At 35.7% G+C, this 18,728-nt stretch overlaps 1 protein-coding gene across 2 annotated transcripts in view; it reads right to left on the bottom strand.

Moving 5' to 3' along the window:
- Window positions 1-18,728, bottom strand: part of nudcd1 (NudC domain containing 1) — an 84,264-nt gene that overhangs the window by 44,052 nt on the left and 21,484 nt on the right. For both annotated transcript variants that reach the window (XM_034058817.3, XM_034058818.3), the window contains exons 4-5: window positions 13,665-13,848; window positions 8,487-8,678 (exon numbers count right to left, since the gene is read on the bottom strand). In XM_034058817.3, the coding sequence (XP_033914708.3) occupies window positions 8,487-8,678; window positions 13,665-13,848 (376 nt within the window). The remainder of the gene's footprint in view (window positions 1-8,486; window positions 8,679-13,664; window positions 13,849-18,728) is intronic.

An 18,728-nucleotide genomic window follows, 5' to 3' on the forward strand; every position in this document is an offset into this window, starting at 1 on the left:
TGTATATTAAAAGGAACGTAAAAGCAACAAAAAACAGTCACATTTACTATGTCCCCATTAAGTACATGAGTAGAGCGCCGTCTGACACAATTAAGTATGCCTTGACTCTTTAGACGCTAGCATGCCTTCCTCTGCCGCTCCTACAATGCTACACTGATCACCTGTTCCCACCAGAATCAATCATGACAGCACCCACAGAGGACCAACCAGTTCTGAGTCTCACATTTGTAATTAAAACATTTCATGAAGAAATTTGTCGCCACCATCATGCTGAGAATAGCCATCATCTTTCTTTCTCTCCAAGAGTCTTCCAAATAATGAATTGCCATCTGGTATCCCTTGAATCCACATCTAACTAGCTAGCTGGAACACGGAATGCTATGTGACAGAGTGGGTAAATGTTTTCATTGGTACAATTGAACAATATCGATAACAAGCGTAAGCAAACACATACATTCACACTCACTCAGTTACTGGTTTTGTCATTACTAACTACGATGCATTGTGGGAGACAGTTAAAATGTGTCCCGTCTTAAGTATCTGCAGATCACATTATGTCCGCGGATATTCGTTATCCAAGGCAAACATTAATATTAACATTAATATCAGTGCTCTGTTCTGACTGATGCAAATCTTTGCGTCTCTGTATTGCTCTTGCTGAGTTCACCTTTAACTCAAGGCCCTTGAGGACCTGCCACTTCATCAATCAATCAATCAGTCAATCAGTCAATCGTTATTTCATATAGCACCTTTCATAGTGGACCACCATCACAAAGCACTTTACAAGATCGTATACATTAAATACAGTGAAATACAGGGCATAGTACATTAAATACAAACAGTAACAAACAATGCAAATACATTAAATACAGGCATATTACAATGCAAATACATTAACTACAGGCATATTACATTAAATACAAGGCTAGGATGTGAATTCTAAACATCGTGGATGCGTGCGTCATACAGAATCATACGAATAAAATGGAGTGGAAAACCTGCAACTTACTCTGAGGATTAGCAGATTATAAATGTGCTGAATGTAAATTTACTGTATTTATTATTTTAAGTTGTTTGTATTTTTTATTCACTTGAAAGAGAAAGCACAGTGATTTTTCAGTTCAGTTTTTTTCTTCTGTGCTACAGTTTTGTTTTTGGTTTTTTTGCTACAATTTGCTTTGTTTTTGCAATGGTGAAAGACAATGTTTGGCTCTGCTAACACAGACACATGTAAGAATACATTAGTTACACAATTCTATGGTTATGACAGGAAAATAACTCATGCAGTAACAAGTCAGTAAAAAAGGCAGACTAGTAAAAATGAGACAGTTTTGATTCCTCCCAAAACTCCTTTAAACCTAGTGAGAACTCTCAAACCAACAACATGTGTAAAAACTATATTTGTGTAGCTCTACGTTTCTTTGTCAGTTTGGGATGGGAGAGAAAATGTGCTCTGGACCTTGACCATGCTGTAACCAAGAATTTTGGACCGTCACTAAAATAAAACTACCCCTGGCCTAGAGCATTATGCACTAAAACATTTATTCCAGATCCATAAGTGTTATTTATTTGCCAAATACAGTTCTTGCTGTACAATTCAAATATGACAAAAGTATGAACAGTTATGGTTTCTACTGTAATATTTTATTTTCCAACATGTGGTCAAAAAGCAGTTCCTCAAAGTAATTTGAGCTTGTCCATGTTAATTAATCATGCAACAATTTGTTTAAAATCAGACTACAGTAAGATGTGTGCTCTGTGTAAATGCAAAAAAAAAAGGCAGCCGTCGGGCCTACAAAACTGGAAAAAAAATAAATGTCAGACTTGCGCATGTGAAGTTAGTTTTCTGGTTTGTTTTAGCAGAACAGGCTCTGCATGGCTCCTGCACCGCCTCACCTCCCCACAAGCACCACAGGCCCGACTGGGCCAGTTACATTTAACTAGTATAATATATATAGTGCACATGGCTTCCGTTTCATGAATCCAAGAAAGCACTGAAATCATTAAATCATAAAGTAATTATAGAGAAAAAAATGAAGGCAAACATTTAGAGTGGAGGCTTCATCTGGCTCCATTATGACAGTGGGGATAAAAAAAAAAAAAATAATGTTCTGCCTTGTTTGGCATCAGTTTCCCAGACTTGCAGATAAAACAGCAGCTTTATTTGTTGCGAATTAAACATTTCGTTTACATCATATCCAGTCTCACAGTAAGATGTCACGATGGATACCCAGATACGCAATCAAAATTGTCTAACTTTTTGATTTGGGATCTGATGTGTTCAGGTCAAAAATGCCATTCGCACTCTTTCCAGGACTCGTTGGTATCACGCAGCAAGATTGGCGCTGACTTGGGAGAGGCTACACAAGCGACAACGCTCTGAGAAGGATTGTTATTATTTTGTATTATGAATATTGTTTTAATATAGTGTTTATTATTAGGATTAGGGATGGGAATTTCGAATAGTTTCCTATTTGAATACACAAGGTACAACATTTTTGTGTATTCGATTACCCGAACTCTGGTCCCTTACGCTCCCAAGAAGGCAAATGCGTGTGTACAAGCAGACAGCATAACAGTGTAAGCCGGTAAAGTTCAGCCGGGTTCACAAAGTGTACAAACAATGTCCAAGACTAGATTTCTTTGTTCAATACCCTATTTCCTTAGGCACAAGTTTTTCCTTTTGTTTACTGAATTAAAATACACAACTCAATGAGCAGCAACGTCACAGTGTATCTCTTCCAATTAAAGCAACAGTAGCACAATATTGTGCAAAACACCAAATAATTTTTGCTGTAGTGTATTCAGAATAAAATAACACCTATCATATAGCAACCTACATATTCCACATCTGTTTAGTTCTAACAAATAATATTTATAAAAATCTTAGTGTAAATATTGTAACCTGGCCAAAATAGCAAATACATTCCAACATTACAATAGTTTGACATTACTAATTACAACTAGCCATCAAGTACCGACATCAAATGAATCCAAGTCAAGTTACTTTGTTTATTCAATAACCTGTAAATAATTCAAAACAAGGATACCTGGTTGTACTTTTAATGGTCAGGGCAAAAGTCGACGTTACTCCATCCATTCACAGAAAGTCAACAGTAGATGTTTTACATTGAACTGCAGTCAAGAGTTAAAAATAACTCCTTTCCAACACCAAGTATCTTGCCTTTTCTTATTAGTCACTGCGTTGTTCTGCTTAACATTTAGTATGTCTTTATATTCATCATAACATTAAAATTACCTGTCTAATTTCAATGTTACCCAAGTTTGGATTACTTTTATTATTATTTATTTCTTAGCAGACGCCCTTATCCATGGCGACTTACAATTGTTACAAGATATCACATTATCTTTACATACAATTACTCATTTACAGTTGGGTTTTTACTGGAGCAATCTAGGTAAAGTACCTTGCTCAAGGGTACAGCAGCAGTGTTCCCCCACCTGGGATTGAACGCACAACCCTCCGGTCAAACGTCCAGAGCCCTAACCACTACTCCACACTGCTGCACTTGCTACATACATTTTATTTCAGTTCACACATTCAAGAGTTCACCGGTGCCATGCTCCCAGAAGCAGTTTCACGACTGGCTAGCAACAGCTGCAGAAGCTGCTGTGTAAAGTCATCACAGCGGAACTCATGCAGGGATCTTAACATTAGCTAAAAACAAGGCAATAAAATTGGTAACATTTTCAAAAAGATAATGTTGCTATTACAAGCATTGCATAATTAATTAGGGTCCTTATGTTGAATATACAAATAACAACGGGTTTAAGGCTCGTCAACAGGTTTAAGAATGCGTCAGCATTGAAAAAATAAAATAGACACGTTTGCTTCTACTAGTAGCTAATGTATAAGGATTTTTTTTTTTTGCACTCGAATATGTAATATGCTATTTGATTCGTTTTTTTTTGTGTGTGTGTAATCGTGTATTTGACTACACTGACCCATACCAAGGTAACAGCTTGGTTGCAGGTTTGCTTGTGAAAAAATGAGTATCACTTGTACACATACATTTTCAAATCTTGAATACAGTATTTTCATTTTCCGACAAGCACACAGATGTGTGCATGTTAAATGGCTTAAGTAAGATATATATTGAAAGGCTTTGTTTAGCCACTTTCTTTTGAGACATGGGCTCTCTTTGGTTATCATACACAGTTAGAAACACTGAAAATAAAAACCATCATGAAAAAATATATAAATATATTGGGCCTGATAAAATTGCACCCGGGCCAGTAAAAACACTAGCTCAGTGGCCCAAGGGGCCAGTAGTTAATCTAAAACAGAGCCCTGGAATGGGTAAAGCACCCCAGGTACAGCCCCTGGCTGTACAACTGACCATGGTATGTTTACAACCTAAAAAATAAATAGGTTGATTGATTTGTAACTCTAAAGGAAATGCTTTGTGTAACTAACGATTATACAATGTGAATAGTGTAAATTATCAATGAAGACGTATAATGCTGTTAATAATCCACATGGGAGAGTATTTTCACTTATTTTGACACTTCCTCCAATGATCAATTTTCAGTTCACTTGCATGAATTAAGATTTGTGTGTTGAAGTGTCTATGCAAGGCAAATCAAACTTGTTAAATACCAAAGACATGAGTGTTTGTTTGAAACACAGCCTGGAGGTTTACCGACTTCCAGTTTCCAAATATGATTATCAGAAGGCCATGGCTGTTTTTTTCTCCAAGCCATGAAAAATAAGCTGCACAGATGACACCCCTACCGCCACCGGGCCTATGTGATTTTCAAGGGGAAACACTGCAATTTAAACAACTGAATGAATCCTATCTATGACTGTGAGCAATGTTAGAAGAATGATTTTATAATTGCAATCTAGCCTATACCGTTTTTAAAATGGCACTCATCCTGCCTGTGATTAGCATAATTATTGGTCATCTTCCCATACCTTGTTCAAATCAAGTAAGTCTGGTTTGCCTCAGGCTTTGCTTTGTTACACCCTTAGGAGCATTTATTTATTAATTTGATCAATTATAACTTCTCAATCCACTGACCAAATATAAGCCTCACACATTGTTATAAAATATAATAACTTATGGGTTTCAGCTTGCCTACAGTTGCTGTAAATGTATGCATTTTTAACTGAAGATGTTTGAGGGAAGTATAGCAGAAGCAATATATAAAAAATCGTCAGTATTGCCTCTTGCAGTCTATGCTTATAAACGTGTAGAATGGGGGTGCAGGGAAGTAAAATAATTGACGATAGACATGGAACGGAGTTAAGAAAAAAGAGTAAGCAAGTTACCAATGTCATTTTGACAAGTGTTTTCTAAATTATTTGCTTGAATTTTTTTATTAAAACAACATCATTCTCAAGGTAACCACGGTGACAAGGTAAAGAATTACCCACAAGTTTCCACTGTCAGGAAGAGCAATGGACAGAGAAATAGCATGGAAAGGGGCAATGAAAGGAATAGGCAGATTGCAGTTAACAAGAGGTGTGTGTTTTTTTGTTGATATGAAAAATATAGAAGACTGAGTCCAGTAACAAAAGTTAAAAAGCAGATTGGGATTGCAGTTTAAGAATTTACAAGAAACAATCCTGTCAGGAATTTATTTTAGAAACACGTATTGAACTACACTAACATTTATTTGACAAATTAGGATGGATTTCTAATACGTTGTGTTGTTGGCCAAGTTTTGCCCAGACACCTGCGTTTCATGAAAATAAAAATAAATTATATGCATACTGTCAACATCTATTAATATACTCTAGGCTTCAGATTATTCAGAGGAACCTTAAAATAAATGACAAATCAGATGAAAAGGCCTAGCTTTTGTCAGAAAACTGATTTTGACTGAAGGAAGGACTTCACACAATTACTAGTTTTCCGCTCTACAATAACACTTCAATCGACCCTGTCAAATATGATGTTTCCAATATAAGCGCTTAATGAAAATATACCAAGAATGTCAAATTGCACTGCAACTGCCAAGTTATTTCCAGCTATAATGTCAAGGCCTACCAGCTGTACCAATTCTATTCATATTCTGTCATGACTTCATTGCCCTTTTCTACCCTTTTTACCTGACTGTACACCAAGCAGTACATTTCTGTCAAAGAGACCAGGAGCAAAAACAACAATTATCACACAGAAACAAGAAGATGCAGACACATCCAAAAGCTGAGCTGCCTGAGCAGTGTTAGGAACTGTTAGTTGTTTAGGATTTGTAATACAAGGGTTAAAAATTGACCAATGACTACTTACCCAGATTTCTGTAAAATTTTAAATCTTCAGTCAGAAAATGGATGTAAAAGTAAAACTACTTTATAAGGGCTCAATGAAACAAAAAAAATTCCAAGTTAAGCAGGTGAATAGACTTAGCAAAGCACTTTGGCGATCCTCCGTATTTACAAAAACAGGAGAAATAATGGGGATGCATATGCAGCATTTTCCAGGTAAACTAAATATATTTGCGTGCGCACAAATCGAAGGACTTAATATGCAACAGAAAGGAAAACGTGGCTTTTTAACCCAATCAGCTCAATCCAAACTTTAAAAAATGGCATCCAAGTCAGTGTTGTAAAAGTTAAAAAAAAAAAGTTAACTCTTTGCTTTATTGTATTTTCTTCTTCTTTGATTTCCATAAAATATGGCAAACATGTTTGTTCTGTTGTTTTTTTTTCTTCCAGATTTTAGAAATTTTTTGTACATGGTTTAGTAACATGAATGCTCAAAAAGGAAAGGGGCGGTGAACTATATTATATATTATCCTATTACTTGGGATAACTTAACATTTTGTGAAAATCCTCTTTTTTTTTTTTTAATTGTTACTTTCCTGTTTGTTTTGTGGTATGTGATGGTAGCACTTTCACACTGTGGTCTTGGTCAAAGAAACAAAACAGCTAGTTTATCAGCCAATCAGTGTCGCCTGTCACAGCTTCCAAACTATTTCTACGTGCTGTCTTGATGTGGATACGTTTTAAAATTACAACATTTTGGTGAACAACAAATGTTTCTAAAAAAAAATACCCGGTTACATTTGTACAAAAATGCTCCAATCCTAGTACACATTTGTAAAATGTACCAATGCTAATTTGAATCCCAGAGCACCACTACACTCTTACTCTGCTAGGCAAATATTACTAATGTGATTAAATATGGGTCATATGTTTTATGTATATTTTTTAAAAATGGCATCAAATAGTCAGTGTTGTAAGAGTTTTTAAAAAAAGTAGTTTTTCCATAAAATGGCAAACATGTTTGTTCTGTTTTTTTTTCCCCTTCAGATTTTAGTAATGCGATTTAATTTAAAAAAAATAAATAAAAATGAATTTAAAAAACTGTGACTTACTTTTATTTATTTATACTTATTAAACAGTGATTGCCGCAGAATTTTGCAGAAAACACTTCTCGTTGCAGATTTTAGGAAATTTTACTGCGGATTTCCGTGGGGACTAACATATAGGTAATTTCACTTAGAATTACTGTTAGTTTTATTTTGTACTGCACAAACAAAAATATACAAAACTAAGCATTTAATATCGTACTGTTATCAATAACACAAAGCAAATTAAATATATACTTGCTGAAGCAGTTTTTATTTTAGCCAACAAGGTGTTCACTTGTGGCAGCAAATCGCTAGCAAAAGTCACAGGGCAGTGACGTCAGCTCCCTAGCAACAAGCCTCCTATGTTGGGAATGGATTCTTTCAATGCAGCGGGTTTGTGCATTTGAGAAGAGAAAGGCTCATGAAATTAATTGGAGACTTAAGCTGATAAGAAGCAATTAACCTCTGTAGTACAAATTAAAATGTTGTGTAGCTTTTTTATATGAAAAATGAGAAAGAAGGTTGCGTAGAGGATTTATACTGGACCCTGAAGCCCCCGAAGGAGTGGTTGTACAGTATTTATTTGTTAGCCTATTTGTTTTTCTATGGGTCTCTCGCTACATCGTGGCCCTCGATATATAGCGGATTTATTTTGGACACCGACACCCGCAATATATCAAGTGGGTGGTGTATCTTATTTATATGTTTTTAAATACAAGAAATGTAGCTGACCAAATAAAAATGGTTTTGCAATAACACAGCATCCCAATTTGCCTACATTTACATTTGTCTAATAATTAATAATAAATTTAACAACAAACCGAGACGCGGACAGTTCAGTAATATTGCTCCATTCAGATATCTGGCACTGTCCAGATAAACTATAAAACACTGACAATTAAAAGTTATTTGTTCAATAAAAGTAACCTTTTTTTCTGCAATTGTGTATGTGATCCTTTATGAACATTTTCAGGCACACTAAATTTGGACTTGATCAGCAACAATGTTCAGGTGCACATAGCACTTATTCAGAGGAATCAAAGAGCCCAGTTTACATTGCATTTGAAAACCAAGGAGGGCTTTAAAAAGGGTGCAGTGTGTGTACAAACAATTAATATATTGTACATTTCTAACTAAGACATGTTAGACTAAAATGTCCATACCTCTTTTTTCATCAACATCCATAGTCTCCTCAAAAGTCTCTTCAACTTGTTTACCATCGACTTGGGTGAATCTGAAGGGTTTGTCTGATGCAATCATTAGGCCGCCCCCCTCAGGTTCAATGGCGGCATAGTGAGGAACAGACTTTCCTTGCAGCACTCGTCTCTTGGATATGGCATACTTCTTTTCTTCATCTGTTTAAAACATGTTAAGGGAATTTCATATACATCATTAAAAAAAAACAAAAAAAAAACGATTCTAATATTTTTGTTTTCATACTTGGGGGTCACAGTGTTTTAGTTTGGCTGCTAGACACATTCATGCTCATCATTACTCAAACAAGCAAAATGTTTCAATACATCCACTGAGAGCATCTCAAAATTAGATTTTCTTTAACCCTTTTCAATGCTAGAGTAACTCAGATTTTAGCTTTAGTATGCTATATTTAACTACTTGATTTTGCACACAGTAAAACACATTTGTACGACATGTTTACAAACTAATAGCGCATAACATGGTAGAAAACCATGGATTGATGCTGTCAATTTCTTAATTAGATATTGTTCTAAATAGCATTTAATTCACTTGTTTGACTTGGCTTTACCTCAGAACATATGATTCTGTGCTTTGACTGACCTTTAATATGCTAATAGAGGCCAAGTAAAGCCATTTGATTGAATATACTACACTATTTCACATGCCAGTGAGAGCATTCTATGTGTACTCTATACAGAGTGCATTACACATTTAAAAATGTCATGCATTAACATACAAATTATGAATACAAGTTATCTATTATCCCTTTTTAATAGCCTTTCCATCCGTCAGACACTGTCAATCTTTGAGCTTCTTCAAGAAGATTCAGGTGGTAAAAGGTTTTCCTCAAGGCATTATCAGTTTTTTGTTTTTTTCCTTAACGCCCAACAGTCCCCCATCCCAAGGGAGAGCGCCCAGAAACAGAACACTAATGGGTATCGTCATTTGTTATGATGTGGATCGAATGAACAAACATATTTCTTCAAATTCCCCAACGTGACTCCAAAAACATGATTCATACAAATGTGAGTTACTGTTTAATGGGTTATAAATCATGATGTCCCTCTCAGCCAACGAAAGTACATGAGTAATTAACATTTCAGTCTTATTTGCCGTAAATGTCATGAACAATTCACTTTCAAACATTCTATGATCGATAACCGTTTATGAAGAGGAGGGGACACAATACAAAATGTACTTGTAATCCAAATAAGTATTTCCCTTCCCTAACTGTTTGTAAATAATCAAAAAAGGCAAATTGATATAAAAATGATCACTGCAGTGGTGGAAATAAAGCACACATGGAGCTGAAAATGTAAATTATTCCCCAGTCTCAAACCCCCCCCCCCCCCCCCAAAACAGCAGTTTTCCTTTTCCATTTCTTATTCTGTCAGTAAACAACTATGTCAAAGGGGGCAAAAACTCATTCCACAGCATGGTTTAGATCTGGTTTATATCATCATAAACAGAACTCAAGTTACAGTGTTCCAGGAGAAGCTTTACTATACACAAAACATTGAATAGTGTAGCACATTCAGAGTCACAATCCTGGGTATAGAATTTACTTAGCAAATACAAAATCACTAGAAACTGAAAAAAAAGGAAAGCTTAAAATGTGGCATTAGAAACACTATCTGAATATAATGCAGAAGCGGTACACGTTTAAACCAAAACCGGTTAAGTGTTCAGCTTTGTAAATCAATCCCTAAGTAGCGGAGGGTAATTTGGCAAATGTTATAATTATTTCCTGCAAGTCTGCGGAAAACCTGTAAACTTTGCAGGTTTTAGGTATAGTATTCCAAACCCTGTTTCCATGATGTTGCCCACAAATCAAGCCCGCCGCTAAGCATACGCAAACAGCGTACCCCAAATTCTCCGGAAAAAAATAAAAAAAAATAATAAACCATAGGAAGTGGTAGTGTACGCAATAAAATCATTCTTGGCGAGAGAGTAGATGTACAGTACACCTTCGCGCGTTATATTGAGGGGTTCGTTGCAGCAAAAGGACAATCAAAATGAACGGTAAAACTGTTGGATTAAGTTAATGAGATGAGATTGTGAATAAAAGTAGAATTACATGTACCTGTTCATCTCATGTATGCAGTGTTCTGCCTTTATCTAATTCGTTAAAGAATTAAAACGCAGTACAAAAAGCAAAAATCCCAAATTGAAGCTAAACTTTTATTCAAAATCAAATCTAACATGAATCGTTTCAAAGTGCACCAAATCTTAATCCAACATGCAAGAACCCCAAACTGATCATTTATTCCAAATCAACCCGACGTCAAACGTTTTTCTTTAATCAATTTTGCTTTGCGCACGGTTGCTGAACAAGCCAAAAAACACAGTGCTTTTTGACTAACTTCGACCGATGCGACACACAGCCGCTCCGACTCCAAACGTTCCTGTACTTCAGAGACCTCACATAATATACGTTACAATATTATCTTTTTTTATTTTTATTTGGGGTCCAGGCAGGGTCAGGTTCGTTATAATGAAGGGCGTTATAGCGAGGGTATACTGTATTTCAAAATATTCAACAACTGACAGCTAGCTACAACGCAATCATGCTAAATTGGTTAAAACAGACATTAAATGGGCTCGTTTTTAACATTGCTGTTCATTTCATGTTCCTTTCCGTCTGTTGATGTGCTTCAATTTTGACTTGGCCGTTCTTTTCTTTTATTTTTTGGGGGGGGGGGGGGGGGGGGGGGGGGGCCGGCGGTGTGTATGCCCACAGTCAATCTAAAAAGAAAGACACAAATATTGTTAAACCTCCAAGTATTGGTTTCTATAAAATAAAATGATACAATTTATGCCACATTTAAGTAGTTAAGTAGATATATGTAAAACTGTAATGACATTTAGATTTTGTTATCGTATTTCTGAAAAAAGAAAGAATTTCTTTTAATTTGTCAAAAAATATGTTCTAATGGGAACATGATGCAATATTTGTTGATAATTTGTCCTGCTGCTCAATGGCAGAGGTTTAGCTACAATGGCACTGCCTGACAAATGGTTAGCACAGCAAGATCAATTGATCTGATATTTTGAAAATGTAAGCCTTACAAAAGCAGTGTATAATGTAACAAATGTGTATTGTGTTGTAAGTAAAGGTGTGGTTTAAAAAAAAAAAAAAAAAGTATGGTTATGGAGCTGTCAGTTTGAATAAGAAATTATACTAGTGAGTTCCTGTACTTCTGAATATGTTTCAGTTCAAAGAAATATCAATCATACTGTTTATTTTTCTTAATGTGAAACCCATACACAGTCAGAGAAATGTAACCTCTACTGCAGGTAGAAAAATTATCAAATGCTCATTCCAACAAGTAAGATCAAATGATTAAATGTAATACTCGGGAAGTGAACCCATTTTCAAGAGCACACAAATAAAAATTGAAACTGAATTTGCTAAAAATGAAAAAAGTTTAGTATTTATGTTACTATCAGGGATATCTATGACACAAGCTAAAAAAACTGATTATTATTATTAAAACAGCCCTGTAATTTGTTCTCACATTATTCTGGTAGCTACAGTAACTGTTTTGTTTCAAATGCACAGGTATGGAGACAGTGGTTCCTCTCTCAGTAAAAAAAGAACAAGACCACAGGCATGCAAACTGGCGACCACACCCACAGCAAGCAAGTCTCTCATAACAACTGTTCAAAAGAGCCAGGCTCATCTGCATTCAGAGTTAGAGCTTTTAACCTCATCTAATCTCACCGACGGGTCAGAATCCATAATGACCCGCTTCACATGGGAAGAAGTTAAAAAGCAGATGCAATTCAACACATTTGTCACCTTATAGAAGACAACTACACCAACACAGCTCCCTGGCCTTTCAAAGCCATGTCATTACTAATCACCAATAGGTTACATGTAATAAAGGCACTTGCCTTTCTAATCGTTAATATTGGTATACTAAAAATTGTGAGAGATCTGCCACAATTGTCTTACAACACATTTGAAAACCTTTGAAAAAAACTTTACAGTCCACGGTAACAAAACAAAGCTACAGTATAATAGGTTTGAGGATTCTAATGGCATCTGTTTTAGTTGATAGTGCAGTTGCACAGATGATAATTTGTATACCTCCGACACAGACTTACACTCCTACAAATATATGGACTTTTTTCATATTAGCTGCTATGATATTGGCTACTCATCTTTGTAGCAGTGGGAGAATGCCGTTTTGGTGCTTAATGATTGAAAAAATGATTAGCAATTTAGGATTTACCATTAGCCACCTAGTTTACTTTTTTTATTTCATATTTTATATGCAATTCCTTCTTCAAGTAACTTTAAAAAAATGTTTTTGTTTATGCTGGATTCTGTGCTGTGATATTTCGGTAAATTTCATTTACCAAAATCACCTTCAAAATGGAAAACCGTAGCAAGTACCATTACTATGCTTCAGTAATAATTTTAGTGGAATTGTTTCTCCTTTGTAATCCCAAAAATCAGTTTCCTAGCTTCCTTATTTGCAGACATATGGAGTTTTCAGTGAACCCATGTTAATGTTGAACATTTTTAAATATAAAATTTGTGCATGATACTAAAAGCTACGTGAAACGTAATATATTTAGTAAAAAACACTTCTGCTTGGGTCTGCAGAAGTACAGTAACGGTGACCTGAAAATGTACCTTTTCTGCATTAAGCACATGCTTGGAAATAGTGCATTAAAAAACCCCAGTCAGATCAATTTAAATGATAACCACCATTTGATGCTATTAACATCTTAACAAATCAGACCCAATGTATCAAAATGCTGGTGTTTCTGCCGAGATACTACCAATGCACAAACATTTGAGGGAAATCCCAGATATCTGGTGAAATGTGGCAAGTCAGGGATCTAGTGGTTCCATTTCAGGGGACTACCATAAAGCAGATGGCCACGGAACATTGAGAAATGGGCAACACAATTACCATATAGAATAAAGTAAGGGATTTTTAATTCCACATTATTTTTTTGTAGACACACCGATAAGTAACAGGTTATTTATTATAAAATTCAAATAAGTTCCATAAAATATAATGAAACAAATGCACTGGTCATATATATCACAAGAACAGATGTAAGGCATTGCAGTTTATCCTTGAAATTAAAAAAAAAAAAAAAGAGAAACCTTGTTGAAGACTTACCCTGTCCACTGATATTAGTTATAGTGAGCCATTCAATTGATACACAGAACCCACTTCCTTTCACATCCAATTCATCCTTCTTAATTCTAAGGAGAAGTACCTCGATGGAGTGGCTGCCACAGTTCACATAACAAAGGCTGTTAATTATTATAAACGGCTCCCCAAGGTCCTGGTTAAACAAAATCTGAAAGGAAACATTAAAAATACAAGCATTAAGATTCAGTATATAAAGCACTTCTGAAATACATGTTTAAATAAATAAATAAATAAATAAATAAATAAATCACACAGTATTTTATACTTCAACTTTTAATCTGCAGCCTTGGTCTACTTTTGGACATGACATCCAAAAGCAAACAGGCTTCCAATGGCACTAAGACTGTCTTCACAGTTTGAGCCATTCCAGGTATTGCTATTAATAGTGTAGGAATGACAAACTTCTGTGCACAATAGGATTCTCATTCATCCCTATTTCCTCATTATATAAATGTAATGTACAATACAAAAAAAAGGAAAAAAACCTGCATTAATAAACAAATAAAAAAATGTATTATATATGCAGGTTTGGTAGCCTTAATAACCCAGGGTCAAGGTCCTCAGATCAAAACCATGCCAACTGACATGAACAACATGCTACCAAAGGCTTTAAAGACATTGGACAATTCAAGGTTACTTGTTGATGCTTTCTCTGTGTATTCTATCACATGACATATTTATCCTGTTTGATACTTTTATCCAAAATGAATATTGTAAACTATCAGACCCATTTCAAATGGTGCTTTGGCATCTCTTATTTTGGTGAAACAACAAATAATTTAAGATTATCCTTACCAATTAATTACTCAACTGATACTTTCTTATGGAATTTTTTGAATAAGGACAATGAATGGTAAACTCGTTCAAGCTGCATCCCACCCTAGAAAAAGCACCGCCCTTTGGAATGCATCGTTTGAGCAGGATTCTATTTCAGCTTGCTCCAAGTTGTCAATCTTGGCTACATTGGGTTAAGGAGAAAAGTTGGCTGGGGCTTGTTTGTCTCATCGCCAACCACTATTGGTCAGACATCCAGCAAGTCCAGGTTGAGATTTCCCAGGCTGGGCTTTCACCTCCAGGGTTTAGTAGCTTGGTTACATCTGTTAGGTTTGTTGGGTGACACGGGCATCTTCAATTATTTTAATGTATATGGTAATGAACCTCCACCAAGACATGTTGAAATTGCTTCAGTTTCGTTTAATTTCAAATTAGAGCTTTGATGGTTTAATTTGCCCTGACTGTTACAGAAATAGCTGGAAGGTTTCAGCAGCTGGCCTAAAAGTGTCTACTATCAAAACACAATCCAAAGCACTTAGAATCTTCTGCACAGTCCTTCAGTTAATGTTTAATCTAATCACTTCCAAAGGTTAAATCATAGCAAAGGACCGTCGCCTTCCTCTATCTTCTACATCATCTTAAAATCATTTAAAATTAAATTGTATTGGCCACTGCACTCAGAAACACTAAATCAACATCCATTCTAAATAAACAAGACATTTGTGATTCATTTTGGCCACTGACTGAAAAAAAAAAAAAATACCGTATGAAGGAGCTCATACAATATGTCCAGGCCAGGCACAAAATACACAGAGAAAACTATACCTAGTTATAGGCTATACATTTGAAGTTTTTAGCATGCATAACACACCTAACCCAATGCATATTTACACTTCTACTTTTGAGAAAGCATGCATTCACCCCAAACACTTGCTAATAGGGTCCTGTTGAGTTGTGTTGAATATACCGCATGGACATTAGAATCGGAGATTGGGGATGGGGGATTTTCTAGAAGCCTGGAATAGCGATTTTTACTGAAGAAGTACAAATCAGAGATACATTAAAATACATTAAACACAACATGTCTGTCCTTTGTCACCACTACTTTTTAACCCACAAAGGACACATACACAATAGCACAAGTTTGATACCCCCCCACTCTTATTTATTACTATGGGAGGAACTTATTTGGTATTGGAAAGGTACATTAGTGTGTCTAATATTGTTTTACTCCATTATAGGTGGAATATTTTTTTTTAGTTTTACAGCAACAAGTGGAGTTGACAGACAGCATCTGGAAGTAACCACATTTTGTATGCAAGAAAAGATTCTATTTCATAACGTTATATTTATTTGAACTAACTATATATGGAGGTGTCTGTTCAGCCATCTGTTTATGTCACACCAACATTTTTTAATACATCTGGAATGCATATCAAATGGTGATTAAACACTGCATTGCTAATTCTTATTCTGTGCTACTCTGTACAAACTGTTGATGTGTCATAGTCATTAACATATTCATCATACGGATATCTCCAATTCTAAAATTTACAGCTGTGGTGGGGGATTGTGTTATTGACATACTTGCTTTTTTATTAACTACCAGAAAACATAGTGTTACTCTACAATAAAACACAGTGGGAAATAACTCAAATATAGAACATAACTAAAACTAATGTCCAATAGAAAACTCCAGAATTGGGCTTAAGTCCACACATCTAGATAAAAAGGGCAACAAGAACCAAATAAACATTATAATTAGAAGATTTGAAAAAAAAATATCACATTACACAAGATAAGATGGCTAAGGTTATTCAAGAAGGAGGTGCGATATGTAGTTGTCTTAGCCTTTGTGTTTTGGGCAGGGAACGTAGGAGGCTTGGTGATCCAGTGGTTAAAGAAAGGGGCTTCAAATCCCAGCTCAGCCATTGACTCGCTGTGTGTGACCCTGAGCAAGTTTAACCTCCTTGTGCTCTGTCCTTCGGATGAAACGTAAAAGGTCCTATTGTAAGTGACTCTGCAGCAGTAGTTGTGATGCGTAGTTCATCCCCTAGCCTCTGTCAGTCGCTTTGGATAAAAGTAGCTGCTAAAATTACTAACTAAATAATTAATTTGAGCAATTATTGATAAAATAAATGGAGAGGATACTAACTCCGAGATGAATTTAAAATAATTTACAGCTACACGTTTTAAATGTCACTGTAAAATGTGTGTGTACATATATAAAACAAAGCTGATTTGAAATGTAAAATATAAAAGATAAAACAAATGATATAAATAGCTATTAAATGCATGTAGTAAAGTGCTGTTTCTGACATTGCTCATAAAAAAAAATGCAATATATACGGAGTAAAACAAAATGTATACAAAACCCATTTGTTATTTCAGGAACAACTCTTGCACAAGTTAACCCAGACATTCCACAAGACAGATGGTTTGTTAACCATACTTTTGAAAGTTTTCACCATGTTTTTTGTTGTGTTACTGATGCAAGTGTTTACTACCTCGTTTTTGCAAACAGGGTTGGACGGTAACTATTAAAATATATATATATTCAACGTATACAATAGCGGGTGATTTAATCGTGTGTCACATTTAAGTGTTTTAATTCATTAAAAATGAACTTTGTGAAGCATCTCTGTCGTATATAACACACGTTTTTTTCCCCCCATAATTTTTTGAAACCTTATGCTCATCCTGTCAGCGTTTAATAGTTTTTACAATTTTATCTAAGCAACATTAAAAGAAAAGTTCAGGGATATGACTGCACGGCAGGCTTGTAGAATGGGGGAGGGGGGGGTTGGCTGCCGGCACTCGTTTCGGAGGACGCAAGTTCTCCTCTTCGTCTCTCCCGAGTTAGTTCAGGGGTTGCAGTGGCTGAATAAAAATTGGGACATTCCAAAATTGGAAAATTAATAAAAATAACTGCAGCACCAGACATCTATTTTGTGGTATACATTTAATTACTCATGCTGACAATTGTTGGTCACGAAAACTCTGAGTGGAGCATTGTGATTTAAAAAAAATGGGAATAATAATTTAGATATTATTTGAAAATCCCCAGATGATTGTGTTGTAAAAGCTGTAAAACACTGACAGGCTCCCTGTATGGTTTCCCTCATTAAACACACATCAATGGACTTTAATTAAAGTAGAATACATTATGAGAATACAGGCTTTTTTTTTTTCCCCCTTTCTTTAATTCCCTAATCTACATCAAACTCATCTTCTCTCAGATATCTCTCTCCCTGTAATGTAATGACTCTATCCTACTTTACGTCTTCCAGGATGACTAATGACTCCACTCCAAGTCACTAGCCAAGAAAATAAAACGTTGGTTGCGTGGAGAAGGTGTGTGTCCAAGAATGCCTGCAGTTGCTTAGGCAACGTAATTGAATACAACCGGCAGATAAAAAATTAAAAAACAAATACATTTTTTTTTCTCATTAAATTGTCAGATTTTATGAAATTGTACATCTGTAACAATCACTTTCCAGGTGTGTTTCACAGTTGCAAGAACACAGAAGCACTCATAACTTAGCTCTCACCCCTTTAGACATACTTCCAACCTCGGGCCGCTGTAAATCATTAAAAGGGTCCCGTCCAGCACGTGGGCCGTATGTTATGTGGCTCTAGAGCATACTGTATTCCCCCCTCCCCCCCCCACCCACCCAAACAGATCCAGATCCGTTAGTAGAAGAATATCAAATAAAATCCCTGTTGTCCTACAGCTTTAGTGACAAGAAGCAGACAGACCTATAAATACCTCCCAGCTCTGTCTGGGTCATGTTCACACAAAGTTCACACGGTAACTTAACACTCAATCTCCAGTTTTTCTAAAAGTAATATAAAGTTGTATTTATGTACATAGATAGCTCGGTCAAACAAAAGCAGAACTTTTATTGTTCATGCCAAGTCTGGAAGGAGTTATCATTCAAAGACGGTGCAAAATTATGGATTCACAGCAATGGGAAAAAACATTGAAAACCAAAATTCTTTCTAAACTGGGCCCAAATCTTAAGGGAGAGTTTTGCTAGAGGATTAGTACTAAAGAGAGGTGGAAAGAGGCAGTGAGGAACATATCAATGCTGGTAACGATGTAGACTGACAGGAAGCACAGCCAAGCAGGCCCTGTCTGCTGTAGATGATAGTGGTGCCAGTATGTAATACAACGAATATTAGCTGACCAATAATAAAATTGAAAGTTGGGTAAGGCCATACCACTTAAGCCATATAAATGATGAGATTAGC

This window comes from Acipenser ruthenus, chromosome 3 (genome assembly GCF_902713425.1).
Source record: "Acipenser ruthenus chromosome 3, fAciRut3.2 maternal haplotype, whole genome shotgun sequence".
In the NCBI taxonomy this organism is placed as follows: domain Eukaryota; kingdom Metazoa; phylum Chordata; class Actinopteri; order Acipenseriformes; family Acipenseridae; genus Acipenser; species Acipenser ruthenus.